Source organism: Peromyscus leucopus, chromosome 16_21 (genome assembly GCF_004664715.2).
Source record: "Peromyscus leucopus breed LL Stock chromosome 16_21, UCI_PerLeu_2.1, whole genome shotgun sequence".
NCBI classification, from domain to species: Eukaryota; Metazoa; Chordata; class Mammalia; order Rodentia; family Cricetidae; genus Peromyscus; species Peromyscus leucopus.
This window is the reverse complement of record NC_051084.1, coordinates 4,359,470-4,378,916: the sequence shown is the minus strand read 5'-3', so window position 1 is coordinate 4,378,916 and position 19,447 is coordinate 4,359,470. Positions and strand designations below refer to the sequence as shown.

The 19,447-nt window shown below is 50.1% G+C and overlaps 1 protein-coding gene across 1 annotated transcript; it reads left to right on the top strand.

Annotated features, from left to right (window-relative positions):
* Positions 1–9,393: 9,393 nt before the first annotated feature.
* On the top strand, positions 9,394–19,447 carry Treml2 (triggering receptor expressed on myeloid cells like 2). Its single transcript, XM_028863284.2, has 5 exons — positions 9,394–10,008; positions 12,067–12,387; positions 16,852–17,242; positions 18,307–18,413; positions 18,685–19,447. The coding sequence occupies exons 1-5, from the start codon at positions 9,951–9,953 to the stop codon at positions 18,780–18,782; spliced, it is 975 nt and encodes a 324-aa protein (XP_028719117.1). The 5' UTR covers positions 9,394–9,950; the 3' UTR covers positions 18,783–19,447.

The window sequence follows — 19,447 nt, the reverse complement described above, 5'->3', positions numbered from 1 at the left end:
ACTGGACCTGGCTGGACTGAGTCTACCAGGTCGATCCCGGTCCTCGGGGGAGACCTTGATCTGGAGGAGGTGGGAATAGGGGGTGGGGTGGGGGAGGGGAGGGGGGTCGAGAGTGGGAGAACAGGGGAATCTGTGGCTATTATGTTGAACTAAATGATGTTGTAAAATAAATTTACTCAAAAAAAAAATTCAGACAGAAGAAATTAACAGTGAAGTTGTTTCAAGTCGGGATCATAAGGTTGCAGAAAGAAAGCCTGTTTTCACACAGTCACCCTTAATTTATCCTGTAACCATACACCAGATGCCTGATCAAATGGCTACACAAAATAATTGGGCTCCAATTTAAATGTTGGATTTAAAAAGGTTTAAGGAGGCAATAGTATCTTATGGCATGCATTCCCCATATGTAAAGCAAATGTTAAACTCTTGGTCAACATATAATAGGATAGTACCACAGGACTGGCGGGACCTTGCCAGAGACTTCAATTTCTGACTTGGTTTAAGGAGGAGGCTAAAAACATAGAAAAACAATGGAGGGATAAAGGAATACAAGTTTGCCAGGATCAGCTTATTGGCGAAGGCCAATATGCTTCAGCACAAACACAATGTTTATATGATGTCCAAACCCTAATTTTATGTCAAACGGCAGTCTTGAATGCATGGGACAGAGTTGAGGAACCAGGAAAAAAATCTGAGTCATTTACAAAGGTGGTGCAAGGCCCAAAAGAGTCTTTTACAGATTTTTTACAAAGACTGGCTTCAGCAGTAAAGAAAATGATCCTCAGCTCAACAACTTCCCCTCTCATAATCAAATCTCTAATCTGTTCTCTGTCGTTATTGTTTATTCCAGCTGGTGAAATGGCTACGCAGATAAAGGCACTTTCTGCTAAGCTTGACAACCTGAGTTTGGTTCCTAGAATGGATACCCACCACCATCTCCATCCTCCATGCATGTGTGCATGTGCACACTCACACACACATGCACAGAGACAGAGAGACAGAGAGAGACAGAGAGAGGGGGAGAGACTGTCTGTGTCAGTGTAAGAAAAAATAAATACAAAATTTAAATGTTGCTCTCTGCAAACTGACGGCTGGGCTCCATGCCAGGGACCCCATTGCTGAGGACAATATCCACAGAGCTCATTGAACATGGAAAGGTCGAGCTGGTGCCTTCATGGAGTCTTCACCCCTACATTCTTATCTCTTTGGTGCGGGAAGGTACTCTGCAGGCTACCAAAAGAGAAACAGGACACCAGCTGCCACAAAGCCTTTGACCAACAACCTATCCTGCCTGCAAGATGTGCCAGGACAATGGTGGCACAGAGCTTGTGGGAGTGGCCAACTAATGTCTGGTTTAACCTGAGGCCCACACCAGGAGAGGAATCCATGCCCAACACTGTTTGGATGACCAGGAACTGGAGACTGGAGATAACCCAGAGACCTGGGATAGAACCAAACATGATCAGAAAAAAATCAACAAAATGATTCCTAATGACGCTCTGTTATATTCATAGATAGGCACCTCGTCCAACTGTCATCAGAGAGGCCTCCTCTGGCAGCAGATGGGAGCAGGTCCAGAGACCTACAGACAGATATTATTGGGAGAGAGTCTAAATTAGAAGTCTCCATTGGGTCCCTCTCCTTGGAGCTTCAAGAATCCCACAGAAGAGGGGGTGGAAGGATTCTAGGAGCCAGAGGGGATGGAGGACACCAGTGGAAAATGGCCGCAGAATCAACTAAGCAGGAATCATATGGACTCAAATGGAGACTGAGTCGGCAAGCACAGGGCCTGCATGGATCTGCTCCAGGTCCTCCGGGTGTGTGTTATGGCTGTTAGCTTGGTGTTTCTGTGGGTCTCCTAACCTGGAGAGAAGGTGTCTCTCTGACTCTTTTGCCTGCTCCTGGGACTCTTTTCCTTCTGTTTTCCTTCTGTTCAGCTTGGGTCTGAGGGCTCTTGCCTTGCATCTTTGTATCTTGTTTTGCTGTGTTTGGTTGTTGTTTCTTGGAAGCCTGCTAGATGGGAGATGGAGGGGGTGTAGATCCAGAGATGAGGGGAGGTGGCGGGGGGGGGGGGGGGGGGAGGGGGGGGACGGGGGACGGACTTAGAGGAGTGGAGGGAAACTGTGGTCCGGATGTATTATATGAGAGAAGCATCTATTTTCAATAAAAATATATAAATAAATAACAATTAAAATTACATTAAAATGTATATGTTAAAAATTAGGGAGAGGAAAACAAAACCAAAAGGACAGTAGTTCCAGAGGATCCAACGCCCTCTTCCCCTCCTTGGGCACTGCACATATGAGGTGCACAGACATACATGCAGGTAAAGCACCCATACACATGAAAGAAAATGAATGAACCCCAAACAAAACCACCAAATGACAAACACTCTGTGTTGTTCCTTGTCTCTTAGGCTAAACTTTTTTTTCTTTTGGGTGTTTTTGAGACAGGGTCTCTACATAGCCCCGACTGTCCTAGAACTGTCTGTGTAGATGAGACTGGCCTCAAACTCACAGAGATGAGTATGTGCCTCTACTTCCCCAGTGCTGGAATTAAATTATCCATCACCGTGCCTGGCTGGATAAGCTTATTATCTTCATTTTAACCTCTTGTCTCCTGTAGTAGGATAATTGTTCTATGCTTTTCTCTGTAAGTTATTTTTTCAAGTTATTCTTTTTATAGCATTTAGCAGACTTTTTCATCTTATTTTCCTCCTCTTTTTAGGACTCAATGCTTAAGATCGCCCATGGGCAAATAGAAGTGAGAATCTTGCCAGAGGACCCCAAATGCACAGACATATTCAGCACATCATAAAGTCACCCAAATCAGACACTAACAAAAGCCAAGAGCATATCTTGAATTATTTGGGAAAAAATTTCATTTCATTTTTATACTTTAGGCTAAACAAAATCATAAGAGGAATCAAAGTTATAAATGTTAAGTAAGAAGATATTTAAAAGTAAAGCAAATATAAGTGTGTTGAGGTAGAAATATAAGCAATAGAAGACAGACAGGAGCCATAGAGGAAAAAAAAGGACAGAGAATTAAAACCCCAAAGACAGGTATGCTGGCATAGACCTGGAATTCCAGCCTGTGGGAAGCAGAGGCAGGAGGATGAGTAACTCAAGATTGCCAAGGTGAAGTTACACAGTGGTTTTGAGGTCAGCTTAGGCTGCACGAGAGATCTGCCTTAAGAAATTCAAAAACAAACTTAGATTTTCTATGTTTCAAGACACTATGAGAAAAAAAAAAAAGGTTGAGGAGAAGGGGAGAAAGTATGGACACAGAGGGGGGGGAGGGAGGAAAGGAGGAAGGGAGGGGGGGAGGGAGGGAGGGAGGGAGGGAGGGAGGGAGAAACACTAGGTAGCAATAACCTAGCTCCCTCCCAGCAGCTGTCTTAGTAAGGATTTCTGTTGCTGGGATAAAACACCACGACCAGTAACTAAAGGAAGAAAGGCTTTATCTCACTTCAGGTCACAGTCCATCACTGAGGGAAGTCAGGGCAGGAACTAGGCAGGAACCTGGAAGCAAGAACTGATGCCGAGGCCATGGAGGATGCTGCTTACTAGCTTGCTCCCCAGTGCTTGTTCAGCCTGCTTTCTTATAGCACCCAGGATCACCCACCCAAGGGTGGCACAGTTCACAGTGATCTGGGTCCTCCCACAGCAATCATCAATGAGAAAATGCACCCCAGGCTTGCACATAGGCCAACCTGGTGGAGGCATATTCACAATTGAGATTCCCTCTTCCCAAAAGACTCTGACTTGTGTCAAGGTGACAGTAGATCCCACCTCCTAAAAGTTCTGTCCCTTCTCAGTATATACAGGCAGGTGGCCAGGTCTTTAATACATGAGCCTGTAGAAGACACTTGTCCAAACTGTCATGGGTTCTAAGAGACAATCCCTTGATGATGTGTCTTAGGGTTTTGGTTTGGCAGGCATGGTAGTGTGGCTCTGTACAGCTTCTTCAGCTGGTCCACATCAGTGACATCAGGAGGGCAGGCTTGGGAGCTCTGAGGTGGACACAGAACTCTCATGTCTATTTGTGGGTCCTGTGGTGGGGCAGAGCTGCTCTCGTGGGCCCACACAGGCAAGGTACAGTTAATACAGAAGAGGAGACAGACACTACTCGAATTTCAGTCATTCCTCATGGATGTAGGCACTCAAATGGTCCAGGGTGGGCATGATCATGGATGCATGTGTTCCAGTGGTCCAGGGCAGGGATGGTCATGGATGGAGGTGCTCCAATGGTCCAGGGTGGGGATGGTTATGGATGGAGGTGCTCCAGTGCTCCAGGGTGGGGTTGGTCATGGATGCAGGTGTTCCAGTGGTCCAGGGTGGAGTGGTCATGGATGCAGGTGTTCCAGTGGTCCAGGGTGGGGATGGTTATGGATGGAGGGGCTCCAGTGGTCCAGGGTGGGGGTGGTCATGGATGCAGGTGTTCCAGCGGTCCAGGGCGGGGATGGTCATGGATGCAGGCACTCAAGTGGTCCAGGGTGGGGATGGTCATGGATGGAGGTGCTCTAGTGGTGCAGGGCGGGGATGGTTTGGTGCATGTGGCAGCAATAGTGAGACCAAGAATGTGTTTGATGCCAGGCATGGTGGCTCACGCCTTTAATTACAACACTGGGGAGACAGAAGCAGGAGAATCTCTGTGAGTTCCACACCATCCTGGTCTACAGAGTGAGTTCCATGCTAGTCAGAGCAACATAATGAGGCCCTGTGTTTTGTTTTTAAGGGTGGGTTTGCTCTCAGTGGTGCCCTGCAATGTTGGCCTGGTTAGAAGGTTGAATTCCTCCCCTGTAGCAATGCAAGAAGCATGTGGCTTTTGCACTGGGTTCAGGGTCATTGAGGGCTGCTGAATTCCTCAGTAGCAAACTCTTCTAGCATCTGTGGTTGCCACCCTAGACATGGCTAGTGTCTTCTGAGGTGGCTGATGTCATCTGGCTTACCTTTTCCTGTCGGGGAAGACTTGGCTGTTTTCTAGCAGATCCCAATGGGCATCAGAACAGACATGCAAAGCACTTCATTTCCTCTTTTTTTTAAAAAAAATATTTTTATTACATGTGTAGAGTGTTTTGCTTGGATGTCTGCCTGTACACCATCTGCATGATGGGTGTCTGTAGAAGCTAGAAGAGAGCACCAGAAGTTACAGACAATTGTGAGCCACCATGCAGATGCTGAAAACTGAACCAGGTCCTCCGGAAGTGCAGCCAGTGCTCTTACCCACTGAGTCGTCTCTCCAGCAACCTTTTATTTCCCTATTGGCAAGGTCATCTTAGGTCTTTGTGGTTTTCTCTGATTTGTGCTCCAGAGTTCTTCCCCCAGTGTGTGTGTGTGTGTGTGTGTGTGTGTGTGTGTGTGTGCTGGCATGAGCGTGTGCTGTATGTGTTCATGTGGGTGTGGGCTCATGTGAATGCAGGCACATGTGTGTGGGCTTGGGTGTGTGAGGCTAGAAGTCAACACTGTGTAAGCTTCTCAACGGCTCTCCACCTTGGTTTTAAGACAGGGTCTGTTGCTGAACCTAGAAGTCACTGATATGGTTAGACTGACTGGCCAATGAGCTCCAGGAATTCCCTGCTCCACTTCCACTCCCTGGTGACAAGTACAGGACACACAGTCAACTTTTACGCAGGGACTGGGGATGCAGACTCAGGTCCCAGTGCTTGGGTGGCAGTCACGATACTTTCCAAGCCTTTACCCCAGCTTGCCACCCCAATGCTTGAAACAATATCTACTTTTCCCTCGGTCCTTCTTTTCGGTAGAGAAGGCTGTCTAGAACTTCCAGGAATCCCTCTTGTCAGAAATCCCTGAAGGTATCAGGATTGTACATTTTATTTATTTTGACAGGATCTCGTGTTTCCTAAACTAGCCTTCAACTCCCTATGCAGCTGAGGTGGATCGTGATTTATGCCCTCCTCCTGTTCATGTGGTGCTGGGGATTGAACCCACGGCTTCAGGCATGCCAGGCAAGCACTCTACAACCGAGCGACTTCTCCAGCCCCCAGGAATATAGATTTTCAGTGGGTTGATTTGATATTATGTGAATTGTATCTCACAAAGGTGTTAAAGACCATGAGCATAAGTCAGGCAAAGGTTTCTTTGATCTAACAGAAATATGAGCCATTACAATTATCTACAGGACTGCACCAAAAGAAACCAACACAGAATGGTCCATCCTACATTATTTTCACTTCCTACAGGAAACACTACAAGAAAAAAGCCAGCCACATCAGGGATTGCCAGGGGCTGAGGGGCTATGGTGAAGTTTGGGGTGAACAGTGGAATTCAATCACAGTAGTAGATACGAAGCTCTCAGGACTGTACATTGAAGAGAGTGAATTTTGCTAAATTTCTAAGTGGAAAAATAAACGTAAAGAAAAATGGGGGTGGAGCTGGAGAGGTGGCTCAGAGGTTAAGAGCATTGGCTGTTCTTCCAGAGGTCCCGAGTTCAATCCCCAGCAACCACATGGTGGCTCACAACCACCTGTAATGAGATCTGGTGCCCTCTTCTGGCATGTAGACGAACCCTGTATGTGTAATAAATAAATTAATCTTAAAAAAAGAAAGAAAGAAAGAAAAAATGGGGGCTGGAGAGATGACTCAGTAGTTAAGAGAGTGTACTGCTTTTGCAGAGGACCTGAGTTTGGTCCCCAGCACCCAATCTGGATGGTTCCTAACCACCTGTAACTCCGTCACCATGACCTTACTTGTTACCATGTCTCACTCTGTGCTGGACACACTGAGGGGCTTAGCAGAAGGTCTGCTCTAGCTTACAATACTCTCACAGGGTGAGTGTGAACCCCGTGTCTGAAGCCGCTGCTCTGACAGGGGGGAGGGAGGAAGACACCATGTGTGTTGGCGAGGACAGATCTGAACTCGGGGTGTGGGTACTGGGAAGGAGCGCTGGAAAACAGCGAGTGAGGGAAACAGCATGTCTTCAGAGAGGGGAAAGGCTTGAAGACACTGTCAGCCAGGGCCATGCCGTTTTGTGACCATTTCGGGTGGACTGCTACAGTTTCTGAAACTAATCATTTGGTTTTTTCGCAGCTAAAGTACCCTGTTTTGTAGATGTTTGCCCTCCTCACCCTTGGAGCTGACTCAGAGACAGCCCAGCTGCAAGCAAGTACAGTGGGCACTCACCAACCACGTGACATGGAATTCCCCGCTTCCTCTAAGCTGTCCTCAGATCCCTGGCAAACTGCCGCCTGCCTGCCTGCCTGTCTAGGGCACTGTAGATGTGAAAATACAACTCTCACCTCGAAGGGTGCAAGACAGAGTTTACTTGGGAGCCAAGTAAGAGTGGTTATTGTGGAAACCTCGGCTCCAGGCTCAGCTGCTGTCTGATATATTCCTGGCCTGTTGGCTGGTGGAGAGTAGGATCCGTTGGTACATTCTAGAAGATTTACCTAATGGGCACAAAGATCACAAACTGAGGAGGGCAAGAGACGGCTGTTAGGAAGGGCTAAAGAGAACTTGGCTATGGACCGTCTTCATTTCAAACTCTCCACAATCATCGTTTTTATTATTATTATTATTATTATTATTATTATTATTTTAATGAAGCTAGAGGGCTAGAGTGATGGCTCAGCTGAGGACCTGGGTTCTGTTCCCAGCATGCACATGGGTTCTGTTCCCAGCATGCACATGGCGGCTCACAACCATCTGTAATTCAAGTTCCAGGGGATCCAACACCCTCTTCTGTCCACTACAGGCACCAGGCATACATGTGGTGTGCATACATCCATGCAGACAAAGTATTTAAAGATATCAAATAAAAATATCTTTAAAAATTAAAAAAACTGAACCTAGGGAGAATATTTATTTATTAATTTATTTGTTTCTGAGACAGGATCTCACTATGTAGCCCTGGCTGGCATCTGGGTCTCACAGTGTGGACCAGGCTGGCCTGAGACACACAGAGATTGGATTGCCTTTGCTGAGATTAGCTGTATGCACCTGGCAAAAATCCTTGTCATTTAAAGCACAAGATCATCCTTGTCAACATAGAGAGTTTAGGCCCTGGGGTAAATGAAATCTTGTCTCAAAACAATGAGAGTAAAAAATAACGACACCATTGTAATAAAAACATAACTTATTTAACCAGATAGTAATAAAGATACTGTAGTTACTGGTCTTAATAAGCATCCATTCTTCCTCTTTGTTCATTGAATTGAATTTTACAAAGCTAACTTTCTCTCGGGGTGACCTCATCAGAGTGTGTGTGTGAGTGTGTGAGTGTGTGTGTGTGTGTGTGTGTGTGTGTGAGTGTGTGAGTGTGTGTGTGTGTGTGTGTGTGTGTGTGTGTGTGTGTGTGTGAGTGTGTGTGTGACAGTCAGAGGACACCTTGCTGGACTCAGTTTTTTCCTTCCACCATGTGACTCTGAGAATGGAACTCTGGTCCCCAGGCTCATCAGCACGCTCGTTTGCCTGCGGAGCCCCATCTTGCCAGTGGACTTGGCTGGCTTGGGAGTGCAGTTTAAGGGTACAGCCATCTTGGTGGGGAAGTCAAGGCACTGAGATCGAAGCAATGGGAAAGCGGCCATGAGTGAGTCAGGCAACCAGCTTTGTAGAAGGTTCAGGAACAGGTGCTGCTCTTCCCAGGAACTTCTGTTCACAGCACTGAATACAGTTCTCCCCCCCATAGATAACGTATCTCAGTGTCCCCTTTGAACGCCACATCAGAACCCTTACAGGACAAGTGTGTCTCATTCTTTTACCCTTAGTGTCCAGGGCCATGCGTAGCAAGGGGGTTGTAAGAACTAATGAATGAATGAGTTAAAAGATGTGCGAAGTTTGAAGTGAGCAAAGCTAAAACTCCTTTGGTCTGGGATTTGGGAGTTCAAGTTCACGTTAAAACTGTGGCTGTGCAAATCGGGGGACTTTTTGTTTGCGGGGGTGGGGAGGTGGGGAGGACTAAACAAGTATGGGGAACACATACAGTCATGGGGTTGCAGAGCTGCTGGATGTCAGCAGTCCAAAGATTCCTCGGGGACTGGGGGAAGGGTGGAGTCTTGGGCCAGATGCTGGGTCAGAGCGGGTGGCTGTGGAAGAGAGATATGACTGGAAAGGAAGTGGAGGGACAGGACAGGGCTCCGACGATGTCTAAGCAGGCAGAACGAGGGGAGGGAGGGGCTCTGAGGGCGGGGCAATCCGAGAGGAGATGGGGGAGGGGAGGCTGGCTGTGTTTCTAGAAGTCTGGGAGCCTGGGAGGAGTGGAGGGCCAGAGAGCCGGTGGCGGAGTTGGAGACCGCAGGAAGAGCGGCAAAGGACCGAGCCAGGGAAATGTGTGGACAGGGAAATGGAGAGGCCTGTGTGAGTGTGGGTTTTAAAATTTGCATATTTTCCCCATGACAAAAATAAGCTGCACGTGAGCCTGTGAGTGGTTATTTGCAACAGTGAACAGGAGCGAGCGGTGTAAGCAGCCGGGACCTGGAGGGTCAGGATGACAGAAGGAACGCAGTTCACCAGACTAAGACCTTCTTTGTGAAGGAGTGTCAAGGCCTGCCAGAGAACACCAGCTCCCGAACCTCTGAACCCAGAAGATCCCATAAAGTCTGTACGGAATGTCCCAGAAGCCTCCCCTCCAGTTCCCTGGGTGGAGCAGACCTCTTGGATGAGGAGATGCCCCGGATGGGTCGGGTTTTCTGTAGAGAATCACAGAGGTTATGGGTCTTGAGCTTCCCCAGACCCAGGGGCCCCAGGGTGGAACAGCCACACCTGCCTGAAGTTCTGAGGAAGAGGGCGGAAACAAGCAGCGCCCGCCCTCGCTTGCTCTCCCCACACTTGTGATAGGCTCTGCTGGGGCACTGTGTGCTGCACAGCCTCACTTCCCGAAATAGGCAACGGTACTTTTCAGACCCTGACATCCCTCCCTGGTAGACCCAAGTGGCATGCCTGGGGTCAGTGTGGGTCCTAGATTCCCTGGGTGACTGACTGCTCATCTGGATGGAGCCATGGCCTCTCATGCTGCTGCTGCTGCTGTGTCTGCAGGGTTGTGTCTCAGGTGAGAGGTGGGGGCTGAGAGAAGAGAAAAACCACTTCCTCCTGTCTGGTCCCCCCCATTGCCTTTTTCTTGCTCCACTGTCTTCATGTTTTGTGGGCTGGGGAAGGAGACTGGGCTGACTTGGTGGGTCTTCACCAGGGACCAGTGAGAATGTCCCATGCTAATATCTGGCCCCAGGCAGACCTCACCAGGCCTCACACAGAGGGTGTAGCTGTGTCCTCTATGTTGGCCTTTATCTGCTGGGTTTCCTTGGTATGGAGAATCTCCTCACAGAAACTGCCCGTTTGCCCTTTGTCTGTCGATTGAGTTCTGACTGGTGCTGTTGTGAGTTCTTGTAGCATGTCTGCACACTTTGAAGTCCCCTTTTCTCGGAATGCTGATGCCATATCCGGTCCCTCTGCTCTGACCTGAAGGGAACCAATCCCCAAAGGCCTTTCCCTACTCACTGCTACTCTCTGCAGGGGGCTCATTCATTCCTGCCTGCCTGGCTGCCAAGGCAACCACTTACCACTTCCTGTTCCGTCCTGGGTGTGGTGAGGGCTGCCAAACCCACCCCTCACCGTTGGACAAAGTGAAGGCACCAGGGAGCCCAGGACCCCTCGAGGCTTCCTCCGGGTGCCCCCACCTCTGTTGCTCAGCAGGCAGGGGGGAGGTTCTCAAAACACCGCTCAGCAGAGGTGAATGCGAGAGGCCTGCTCTGTTCTGTTGTTAACTTTGCAAGGGAAGGAGACTCTCAGAGCTTCCACTAAGGTGACAAGTGGCTTTGGGGTCTTGTGTGAAGCTGCTCTCTACCTCTGTTCCCTGAATCATCCTGCCACCTCTGTCCCTAATTTTCAACAGATTGTATTATGAAGGACACAGACCGCTTTCATGTATTCATTCATATTCATTCTTTCCCTCTCCCTCCTGTGTGTGTGTGTGTGTGTGTGTGTGTGTGTGTGTGTGTGTGTGTGATACCCACACTGCAGACCTGGCCATCCTCTGGCCCCGCCCCCAGCCCATCGCTGGGTCCAGGTGCTGGGCATTTCTCGTGAGTCTTGGGATTTGAACTCGGCCTCTCAAGCTCAGCAGTCTCACTCATGAACTCTCTCCCTGGCCCTCTTTTCTCTTTACAGACAGGCTTTTGTTTCCAGGCTAGCCTGAACTCACTAGGTATCCCAGGTTAGCCTTAAACTCTACATCTTCCTCCCTCATGCTGTTAACGGGTTTGTGTCACATCTCATGAGTACAGAGGCCAGATGCTCTCCCAGGCATGTCCAGCCTATGGTCTGCAGGCCCCATGCACCCTGGGCTAGCTAGGACTTGCCCAATACAATTATAGATGACAAAGCCAAGTTGCCACGTCAAAACATTGGATGAACAGTGGATAACGTGGAATCCATCGGCTGGCTCATCAGTGGGGGCTGGGCTCAAGTGTGTGTGTGGCAGGCTTTATCTATGTGGCAGGTTTTATGAAACTGGAATATTTAAAAGGTAAGCACCATGGAGAGTGCTATTTAAAAGGTATTCAAATAGAGGGCAGAGGTGTGGCTCAGTAGTGCTTGCCTGACATGCTTGAGGCACTGGGTGTGATCCCCATCATGACATACAAAACCAAGAGGAGAGAGGGAAGAGAGAAAGAGGAGGAGGAAAAATTATTACTAGGAGAAATAACTCTTCATCATTTTCCTAGATACTGGACCTTTTCATCACATCAGTAGTTTGGGCTCTCAAGTCCAGAGCTAGACCTGTTTGTGTCTGCATATCTGTCTCAGGCAGAGCCTGGGTCTGTCTTGAAATATTGGGCATCCCTGAAGACCAGAAAACATCCAGAGGAAGAGACTATATCTGGTGGAGAGCTCCTGCTAGGGTGGTTTCCTCGTTGAACTGAGGTCTCCTCCATCAGACTGGGGGAGCAAGCTGTTAGTGGGGCCCGTGCCTCTCCCTGACTCCCCGAGGGCACGCTGAGCTCCATGAAAGCCAGGGCTGCATCCTCCTCTCCTCTTGCCTCCAGCTGCCAGTTTCAAGATGGCTTCTTCCTCCTCTCCAGACCTTGCTCAGCAAGTCCTATCTCCCCAGGTCCCTCCATTGAGAACGTGTACCGGAAAGTGCAGCGGCGTGAAGGGGAGTCTCTGTCCGTGCAGTGCTCCTACAAGAACCGCCGGAACCGCGTGGAGGGCAAGGCTTGGTGCAAAGTGAAGAGGAAGAAGTGTGAGCTGAACTTCATCCGGGGCTGGGTGAAGGGGCCCAGCTACTCCATAAGGGATGACGCCAAGGCCAAGGTGGTCCACATCACCATGGAGGCCCTCAGGGTCCAGGACTCCGGACGATACTGGTGCATGCGTAACACAGCTGGGAATCTCTACCCCTTGGTGGGTTTCCAGCTGGAAGTGTATCCAGGTGAGCAGACCAGAGCTGGCATGGGTGGGACAATATAATAATGGTTCTTCACTACGGACATCTTCCTGTCACCATTTTCCGAAGAAAGTGAGTTGTATCAAACTTGGTGTGGCTCTGCCCTTGTCCTTGTGCGGAGGGGAGCCTGGGACTCAGGACTGTGCTTTGTTTTACTCAGTTATCATAGGCTCACCGAGCTGGGGGTGTGCCCGGCACTGTTACAGGCTTTGAGAATATAATGATGAACAAAACCAGCGACAGTCCTGCCCTGTGGGGATGCCAGACAGTAACACTTCATCCAGACAAATCATTGCATAGCACAGTGCATGTGCTTAGAAAGCAATGATGAACTAGTTACTCAGTGTCAGGGCCCCCGGGTGAGGAGAGAGCTCTCTCATGCTTGGAAGGGCATCTGTAGGGAGAGCCTAATGAGCATAGGCAAGATTCAGGAAGGTCTGCAAAAGGATTGGGGTAGCTGGTCCACGCTGGATGTGGGGGAGAAGGTTAGGGGAAAAGGAACAGTAAGTTTTGTAGTAATCGGTTGCATTTATTTGCTTGTTTATTTGGGGGCAGGGTCTCACCATGTCACCTTGGTTGGCCCTGGAACTCACAGAGATCCCCCTGCCTCTGCCTCTTGAATGCTAGAATTAAAGGTGTGCACTACTACACCAGGCTATTATTTCAGCTTGGAGAGTCATGTGGTTCTGAATTCCATGATATAGAGCTGTGCCTAGTTCTAACTGCAACAGGAAGAGAAATGTGTTGTATCTTTCTTTGCTCCCCCACTTTGTGGATGTATGTGAAGGAGTACTGTGTACATGTGGAGGTCAGAGGTCAAGCTCGGGTGTCACTCCTTAGGAGCTGTCCACCTTGGTTTTGAGACAGGATTTCTCACCGCCCTGGAGCACGCCAAGTGGGCTACGATAGCTCCCTGATGCCCAGATTAAAAGCACAGACCAGTGTGCCCAGATCCTCATGCTCAAGGCAAGCACTTGGCCAAGTGAGCCATGCTTCAGCCCTTCTCTGTAAGGCAGACATCACTGCTTACAGACAGTGGGAGAGTGGGAGAGGAGGCAATGAGACAAAGCTGGATGTGGGACTGGAAACAGCAGCGGCTGGGACAAGTGGGATTTGGACCCTTAACAAGGACTGAGGAGGCCCAGCCCCTCGACAATCCCCTCCCGGGGTCCAGGAAGAATCTGCAACCAGCTGATAATTTAATCTTTGATGAAAAGAAAGGAGTCTACATACATGAAACTCTTTAGTTTACACACTTTATTATCCTGAGTAGTTCTCCCTCTACACAGCTTCTACTCTGCTCTCATGCCTAGCTCCTTTCTTGCCTGATTTGTCTCTACATCTATTTGCTGTCCCCTCTAAGTTCTATCTTAATTCCTTCATCTTGGTTCTGCCCCATCTAGATTCTCATCCATCTAGTTCTTTCCCATCTCAACTCCTCTCCTTCTCTCTCCCTTGTTCTTCCCCATCTAACTCTTCCTCATCTTCCATCTTGTTTCTCTGGTATTCTCTTCTATCCCTTCAATCTAGTTCTTTCTCATCTAGTTCATTTCTCTCCAGTTCTTACCCATCTAGTTCTTCTGTTCTCTTGTCTCTTCTCTGTCTCGTCCTCAAGTTCTCTCTTCAAAAATCCTCCTCTCTCCTTATACCTGTCAGTTCCCTCAAGCCTCTGAGGTATTCAGTTATAAAACATAAACAATAGCAATCCTTTGGCAGAGCAAGGTCACCAGGCTTAAATTCTTACAAGGTCATAAAGGCAGATAAGAGTTTTCCTCAGGCAATGACCACCAGGCTTTCTTTTACAACTCAAAAAGGGAGAGGTAAAGGAGGAGGTCAACTGAGAGCTAATGATCAGTTAGTGTATCAAGAAGGGGATCTGTGTGCTCAGTCTCTGCTTTTTTAGACTTTCTGTATATTTTGGAGTGAGGGCAGATTTGCTTGAGGGGGAGAATGGAAAAGAATATTGATTCCTCAGTAGCTGGGAGATGATAGCATTTATGAAGTTGGGGAAACCCCAAAGAGAGCTCATCTGGAGGGAAAATCAAGAGCCCTGTTGAATCATGTGAGGGCAATTCTGGGATCCAGGTCGAGAGCTGAAGCAGGCAGCTGAAGTGTCAGTGACAGGACAGACTGGGGTGCGCACTTGAAAGTGTCTCTATGAAGACAGTCACGGGCAGTAAGGTCACTGCTTAGGGGTGGGGAGGAGCACTAAAGGATAAGGGGTGTCCAGCACATTTCAGTAAAACTCTTCATCATAAAGGAAGAGAGAAAAATCTCTCTCTGGTGTACAGAAAGAAGAGAGGAGTCTAAATGGAGATGCCAGGTCTCTACATTTATAGGACAGGAAAAGGTGAGGATCCAGCAAGTGTCAGGAAAAGCCACCAGTTGTTATAAATTCACCCCCCACCTGCCGGGTCCTTCTCCCCTGACCTGAGCACATCTCCATCCTCCCTGGTGTGAACCCGGAAGAGTTTCCCCTCTCAGCTGCGAGGCTGGGTCTCATTTCTTTGCTCTGGTCCATGTCAACCCGAGAAGCAGGGAAAACTGACTCTGGGGTCTTCATTTGGAGGAATGCCATCACGAAATGGACTTACTTTTCTGTCATTATTTCTCTTATCATTTTGTGTGTGTGTGTGTGTGTGTGTGTGTGTGTGTGTGTGTGTGTGTGTGTGTAAGCCACTGAACAACCTCAGGTATCATTCCCAGGTGCCTACAGCACTCTTTATTTTCTTTGAGACAGGGTCTGCCACTAACCTGGACCTTGCCCATAGGTTAGACTATCTGGTCAGTGGCCCCAGGGGTTCCCCTGCCTCTGCCTCATCTGCGCTGGGGTTGTAAGCATGTGCACCGTGCTTGGGTTCTGGGGGTTGAACTCATGTTTGTATGGTAAGCACATACTGACTGAGCTGCCCCTCCAGATCTTCATTTTCTGCTTCGGAGGGGTAATCATGGGGAGCTTCAACTTTGCTCATGTTTTCAGTTGAGAGAAAAAAATCCCCTGCCAATGACCATGTGGCTCAGTGGGAAAAGATGATTGATGCCAAACCTGATGATCTGAGCTCGATCTCTGGACCCAGGCAGTAGAAGGAGAGAGCTGACTCCTGCAAGTTGTCCATTGATCTCCATCCTCATACCAGGGGCCCACCCCAAAATAAAGAAAATGTTTTTTAAAAAGTATTTAAGCCTCAGCCCAATTAAACTCGAATAGCAGTGTGTGTACCACCCCAGCAACCAGGCCTTGTAGCCCATGACAACTGAGGCAGGGAAGCAGCTACTCTCCTGCCTGGCTCCTTCATCGTTGGAGGTGGGATGGTTTCCTCTTGGTCCGTTTATTGACGCTCCCTCACGCACACACTGGTGTGCTCAGTAGGAATGAGGAAAGGCACGAGAGGCAGCGTGACTCAGCCGGCAGGTGTGGGAGCCCTGCTACTGGCTGAGTCCTTTCCTGCCAGTGCTTTGGGAGTCTGTCATGTGCACGCCCAGCTCTTGCTCCATCAAGGCTCCCCCTGTTATTGGGGTGTCCTAAGTGGGGGGTCTAAGTGATAAGTTGGCCTCTTCCTGCATCCTTTCCCTCCCCTACACTGATTTTCAGAGTTGGTTGCTGAGAACAGCAGCTCGGGCCTCCCTGCACAGTGACCACTGCCCTCAGGAATGTGTCTTTTCTATGCCTAGTAGAGGGGTGGGAAGTCTTTCTCTGTCTTTCCTGGGGAGACAGACCTGTGGCTCCCTACAAGACTCAGAACTCTTGCAGTTCCCACATGCTGTCCAGCCCCAGGCTGCTGCTGGTGCTAAAGCCTTGGAAAGATGGCGTGAGGGGCAGGGTCTGCTCCTGTGCGTCTTAGTGAACCCGAGGAGGGTGTCTGACCATAGCTCTTCCTTGCAGTTTCCTCTTGAATTTGGGACCCTAGCGCCTCTGTGTCCCAATTCTGGTCCCCAGCAGACGTTATGAAGCGGCTGCCTTTATACAGCGTCATGTTAGAAATATCTGTTTGGATAACAGCACTTGCCATCAAGCCCGATGACCTGGGTTCAAATCCCAGGACCCATCTGATGAAATGCCAGAACTGACTCCTGCAAGCTGTCCCCGAACCTCCCTGTGTGCACACACACAAACACACACACTTACACACTAAAAGGAAATTTCTTTGATGCTCTTGATTGAGAAGAGCCTGGAAAGTGACTGGGGGCCTAGGAAAGAAGATGGCTCTGTGCTCTGGGAGCAGGCCTGATGGGGGAGGCTGAAGAGATTGTCCCAGGTCTCCCTTCCTCACATGTCTACTTCCTCCTTCCTGTCACTCTCTGAAAGAACACACACCTGACACTCAGACGCCAAGCCCAAGTCACAGGCGGGTTCTCCCCAGTGTCCGCGCAGCTGAGGGTCTATGAATTCTGTCCCTGGCACTCAAGCCTTAGGATTAATCTAATTCTTCTTCCTCTCTGGTCCCTCAGCCCTCACAACTGAGAGAAACGCTCCTCCCACGCATCTAACCAACACCTTCGAGAGTGGATTTATCACAATGGGCCAGGTCCCCATTTCAGGCCCACACAACCCTGTCACATCTGACATGACTGTGTTCACACCTGGACTCCTCACCTTGGCCTCAGGGACCACTGCACCAACCCCTGTGACAAGCTACAGTTCCACCGATACCCGTGGCTCCACCGATACCCGTGGCCCCCTCCCAGAGCCCGGGAAGAGCACGAAGTCCCAGCCAGTGACCATGTCTCCTAGCAATGCGAGACCCTTCTCTGCTGACCCCGTGACCACCTTCACCGTGTCCGGACGCCTGAGCAGCGGCTTGTCCACCACGGGGATGTGGCACCAGTTACCCCCCAACAGGTTATGTGATACTTTATCAGGCGTGGCCTCAGCTCTCAGACCCCAGCATTACTCAAGAGGCCACTCTGGCATCCAACACTCCCTGTTGCTCCCCATGAACTCAGTGGGGATTGCTGCTATTCAGCAGTGAATTGTGGGAAATGGGGAGGGTCACAAGGGAAGGCAGTGGGGTGAAGGTCAAGACTATGGATGGAGAGGAGAGGGAGGGCCAGGGCAAGGGGTTGGGAAGTGGGAAGTGTGGCTGCTCTCTCTGGGTTCCCCAGACCCTGAGATGAGGACCAGCATTTTACCCAGAGCACTGGGAAGAGGGCAGAAGTGGGACAGAGATTGGAAGTCGGCTGGCAAACCGTGCCTGGGGCAGCCTCTGCTGTGTACACGAGAGCGCCATCCCACTGGGCAACTCGGGTCAGATGCCCGCTCAAGGCCAAGGGATCTAGGACAGTCCTATGTCACCTCCCGCTCTCCTCTCCATCGGCAGGGGAGCATGAAGGGCTCCAGCTCAAAGGACACTGCAGACACTAGTGTCACATGGAGGGGGTCACATGGAGGGGGTCACATGGAGGGGTCACATGGAGGGGGTCACATGGGGATGTCACATGGAGGGCGTCACATGGAGGGGGTCACATGGAGAGGGGTCACATGCGGGGGTCACATGGAGGGGGTGCTCCCACTACAGAAGACAGAGGGGGCAAGAGACATCCTCAGTCACTGTGGAGGAAACAGTCTTGATCTCTTCAGCCCCTGTGGCCATTGTGTGGGGCTCTTGTCTTCACTGATAAAGGATGTGAGGATTCTGGAGGAGAGGTGTCAAGTGCAGATGCTCCTCCTGCCTGGTGACGTACTTCCTGGGACTCTGGCGTCTCCTTTCTCTTCCCACATCTGGTCCCAAGAGAGAGAGAGAGACAGACAGACAGAGACAGACAGACAGACACAGAGACAGACAGAGAGAGAGAGAGAGAGAGAGAGAGAGAGAGAGAGAGAGAGAAAGAGAGAGAGAGTATCTCCCTGCAGGTGCTGTGGGCCTGCCTGCTGGTCCTTAGTCCTCTGCTGTCCTGCCTCCTCAGGTCCCAGGAGACTTACCTCACTGCGGTGGTGGTGGTGCCGACATTGCTTCTTGTGTCTGTGGTGTTGGTAATGGGCTATGGGTTTTGGAAGAAGAGGCACATGGGAAGTAAGTAGAGTCATCCCTGGTTCCCAGGACCAAGATCTGGTCCCTACTCTAAGGACTGTGACACAGAATCATGGCTGGGGAATCTCCCTCTGCCTGTTCAAGATGACCAGTGACATCCAGTGAGGGGGAGGGTGGCCAGGCGTGGGTGGCCCCACATGTCCCTTAGGGGATGAAGGAACAACACAGAGTCCGGAGGGTCAAAGATCACCCGGGGCATTGGGGCACCAAGTGCAGGGCATGGCCCTTCTTCACCTCTCCCTGTTTGTCGTAGGCTACAACTTGGGCAGCAACTCGGCCAAACCCTGGAAACACCTTCCCGAAGGACCAGAGACGCTGTGGAAGCCTGCTTGGTCTAAGATAACTCAGTGATCTGGGAAACCGATTCCAGTGGGTTCAGAGGCCAGAAGAGGACCAAAGACAGGCAATGGCCCTGGGGCAGGAGGACACACAGCTGCCTTCCTTTCACCCCGGCCACTGAGTTCTCAGCTTCCCTCTGTTCCCTACAAACTTCTCCAGATGTTTGGAGACAAGAGCCAGGACTCATGAGCCCCCAAGACAGCCAATGTCTCTAGAGTCCTGTTCTGGATGAGAGGGGACAGTGACTAAGGCCTAGGGACACAAAGACATTGGTAGCAGGAGGTCTCAGAGCTGACCAAGGCCACGTGTCTTCTGATGTGCCCTGACTGTGGCTGCTGGCCCTTCTGTCCCGGAAGTCTGCAGACCCCACATGTCACTTGGTTCCTGCCTGCCAGTCTCTCTCAGGCCAGCGAGAGCCTTCTGCTACAGCATCAGCCTTTCCCAAGATGGGCGCAAAGGCTGAATGTGGACTCCTCCACTCCAGTTCCTGCTCCCATGCTACCGTGATGAACTCATGGAGGAGACTGAGGGCACAGCCTATGCCTTGGGTGTCTGTACCCCGTCGACAGGGCCCCTCCTCCAGACAGTGGAGTTGGCCATGGAGCATTGAAGACCACTTCTGAGAAAAGGCCACATGGAGGTGCCCTGATGAAAACAGCAGTAAATGGAGGACTAGG

What these genes read in the sequence shown, in the direction of transcription:
- Treml2 (XM_028863284.2), top strand. Translation starts at nt 9,951, where the DNA reads ATGGAGCCATGGCCTCTCATGCTGCTGCTGCTGCTGTGTCTGCAGGGT. An exon ending in TCTGCAGGGTTGTGTCTCAG is followed by an intron (nt 10,009 to 12,066) that starts GTGAGAGGTGGG and finishes CTATCTCCCCAG; the next exon opens with GTCCCTCCATTGAGAACGTG. An exon ending in CCAGCTGGAAGTGTATCCAG is followed by an intron (nt 12,388 to 16,851) that starts GTGAGCAGACCA and finishes CTGGTCCCTCAG; the next exon opens with CCCTCACAACTGAGAGAAAC.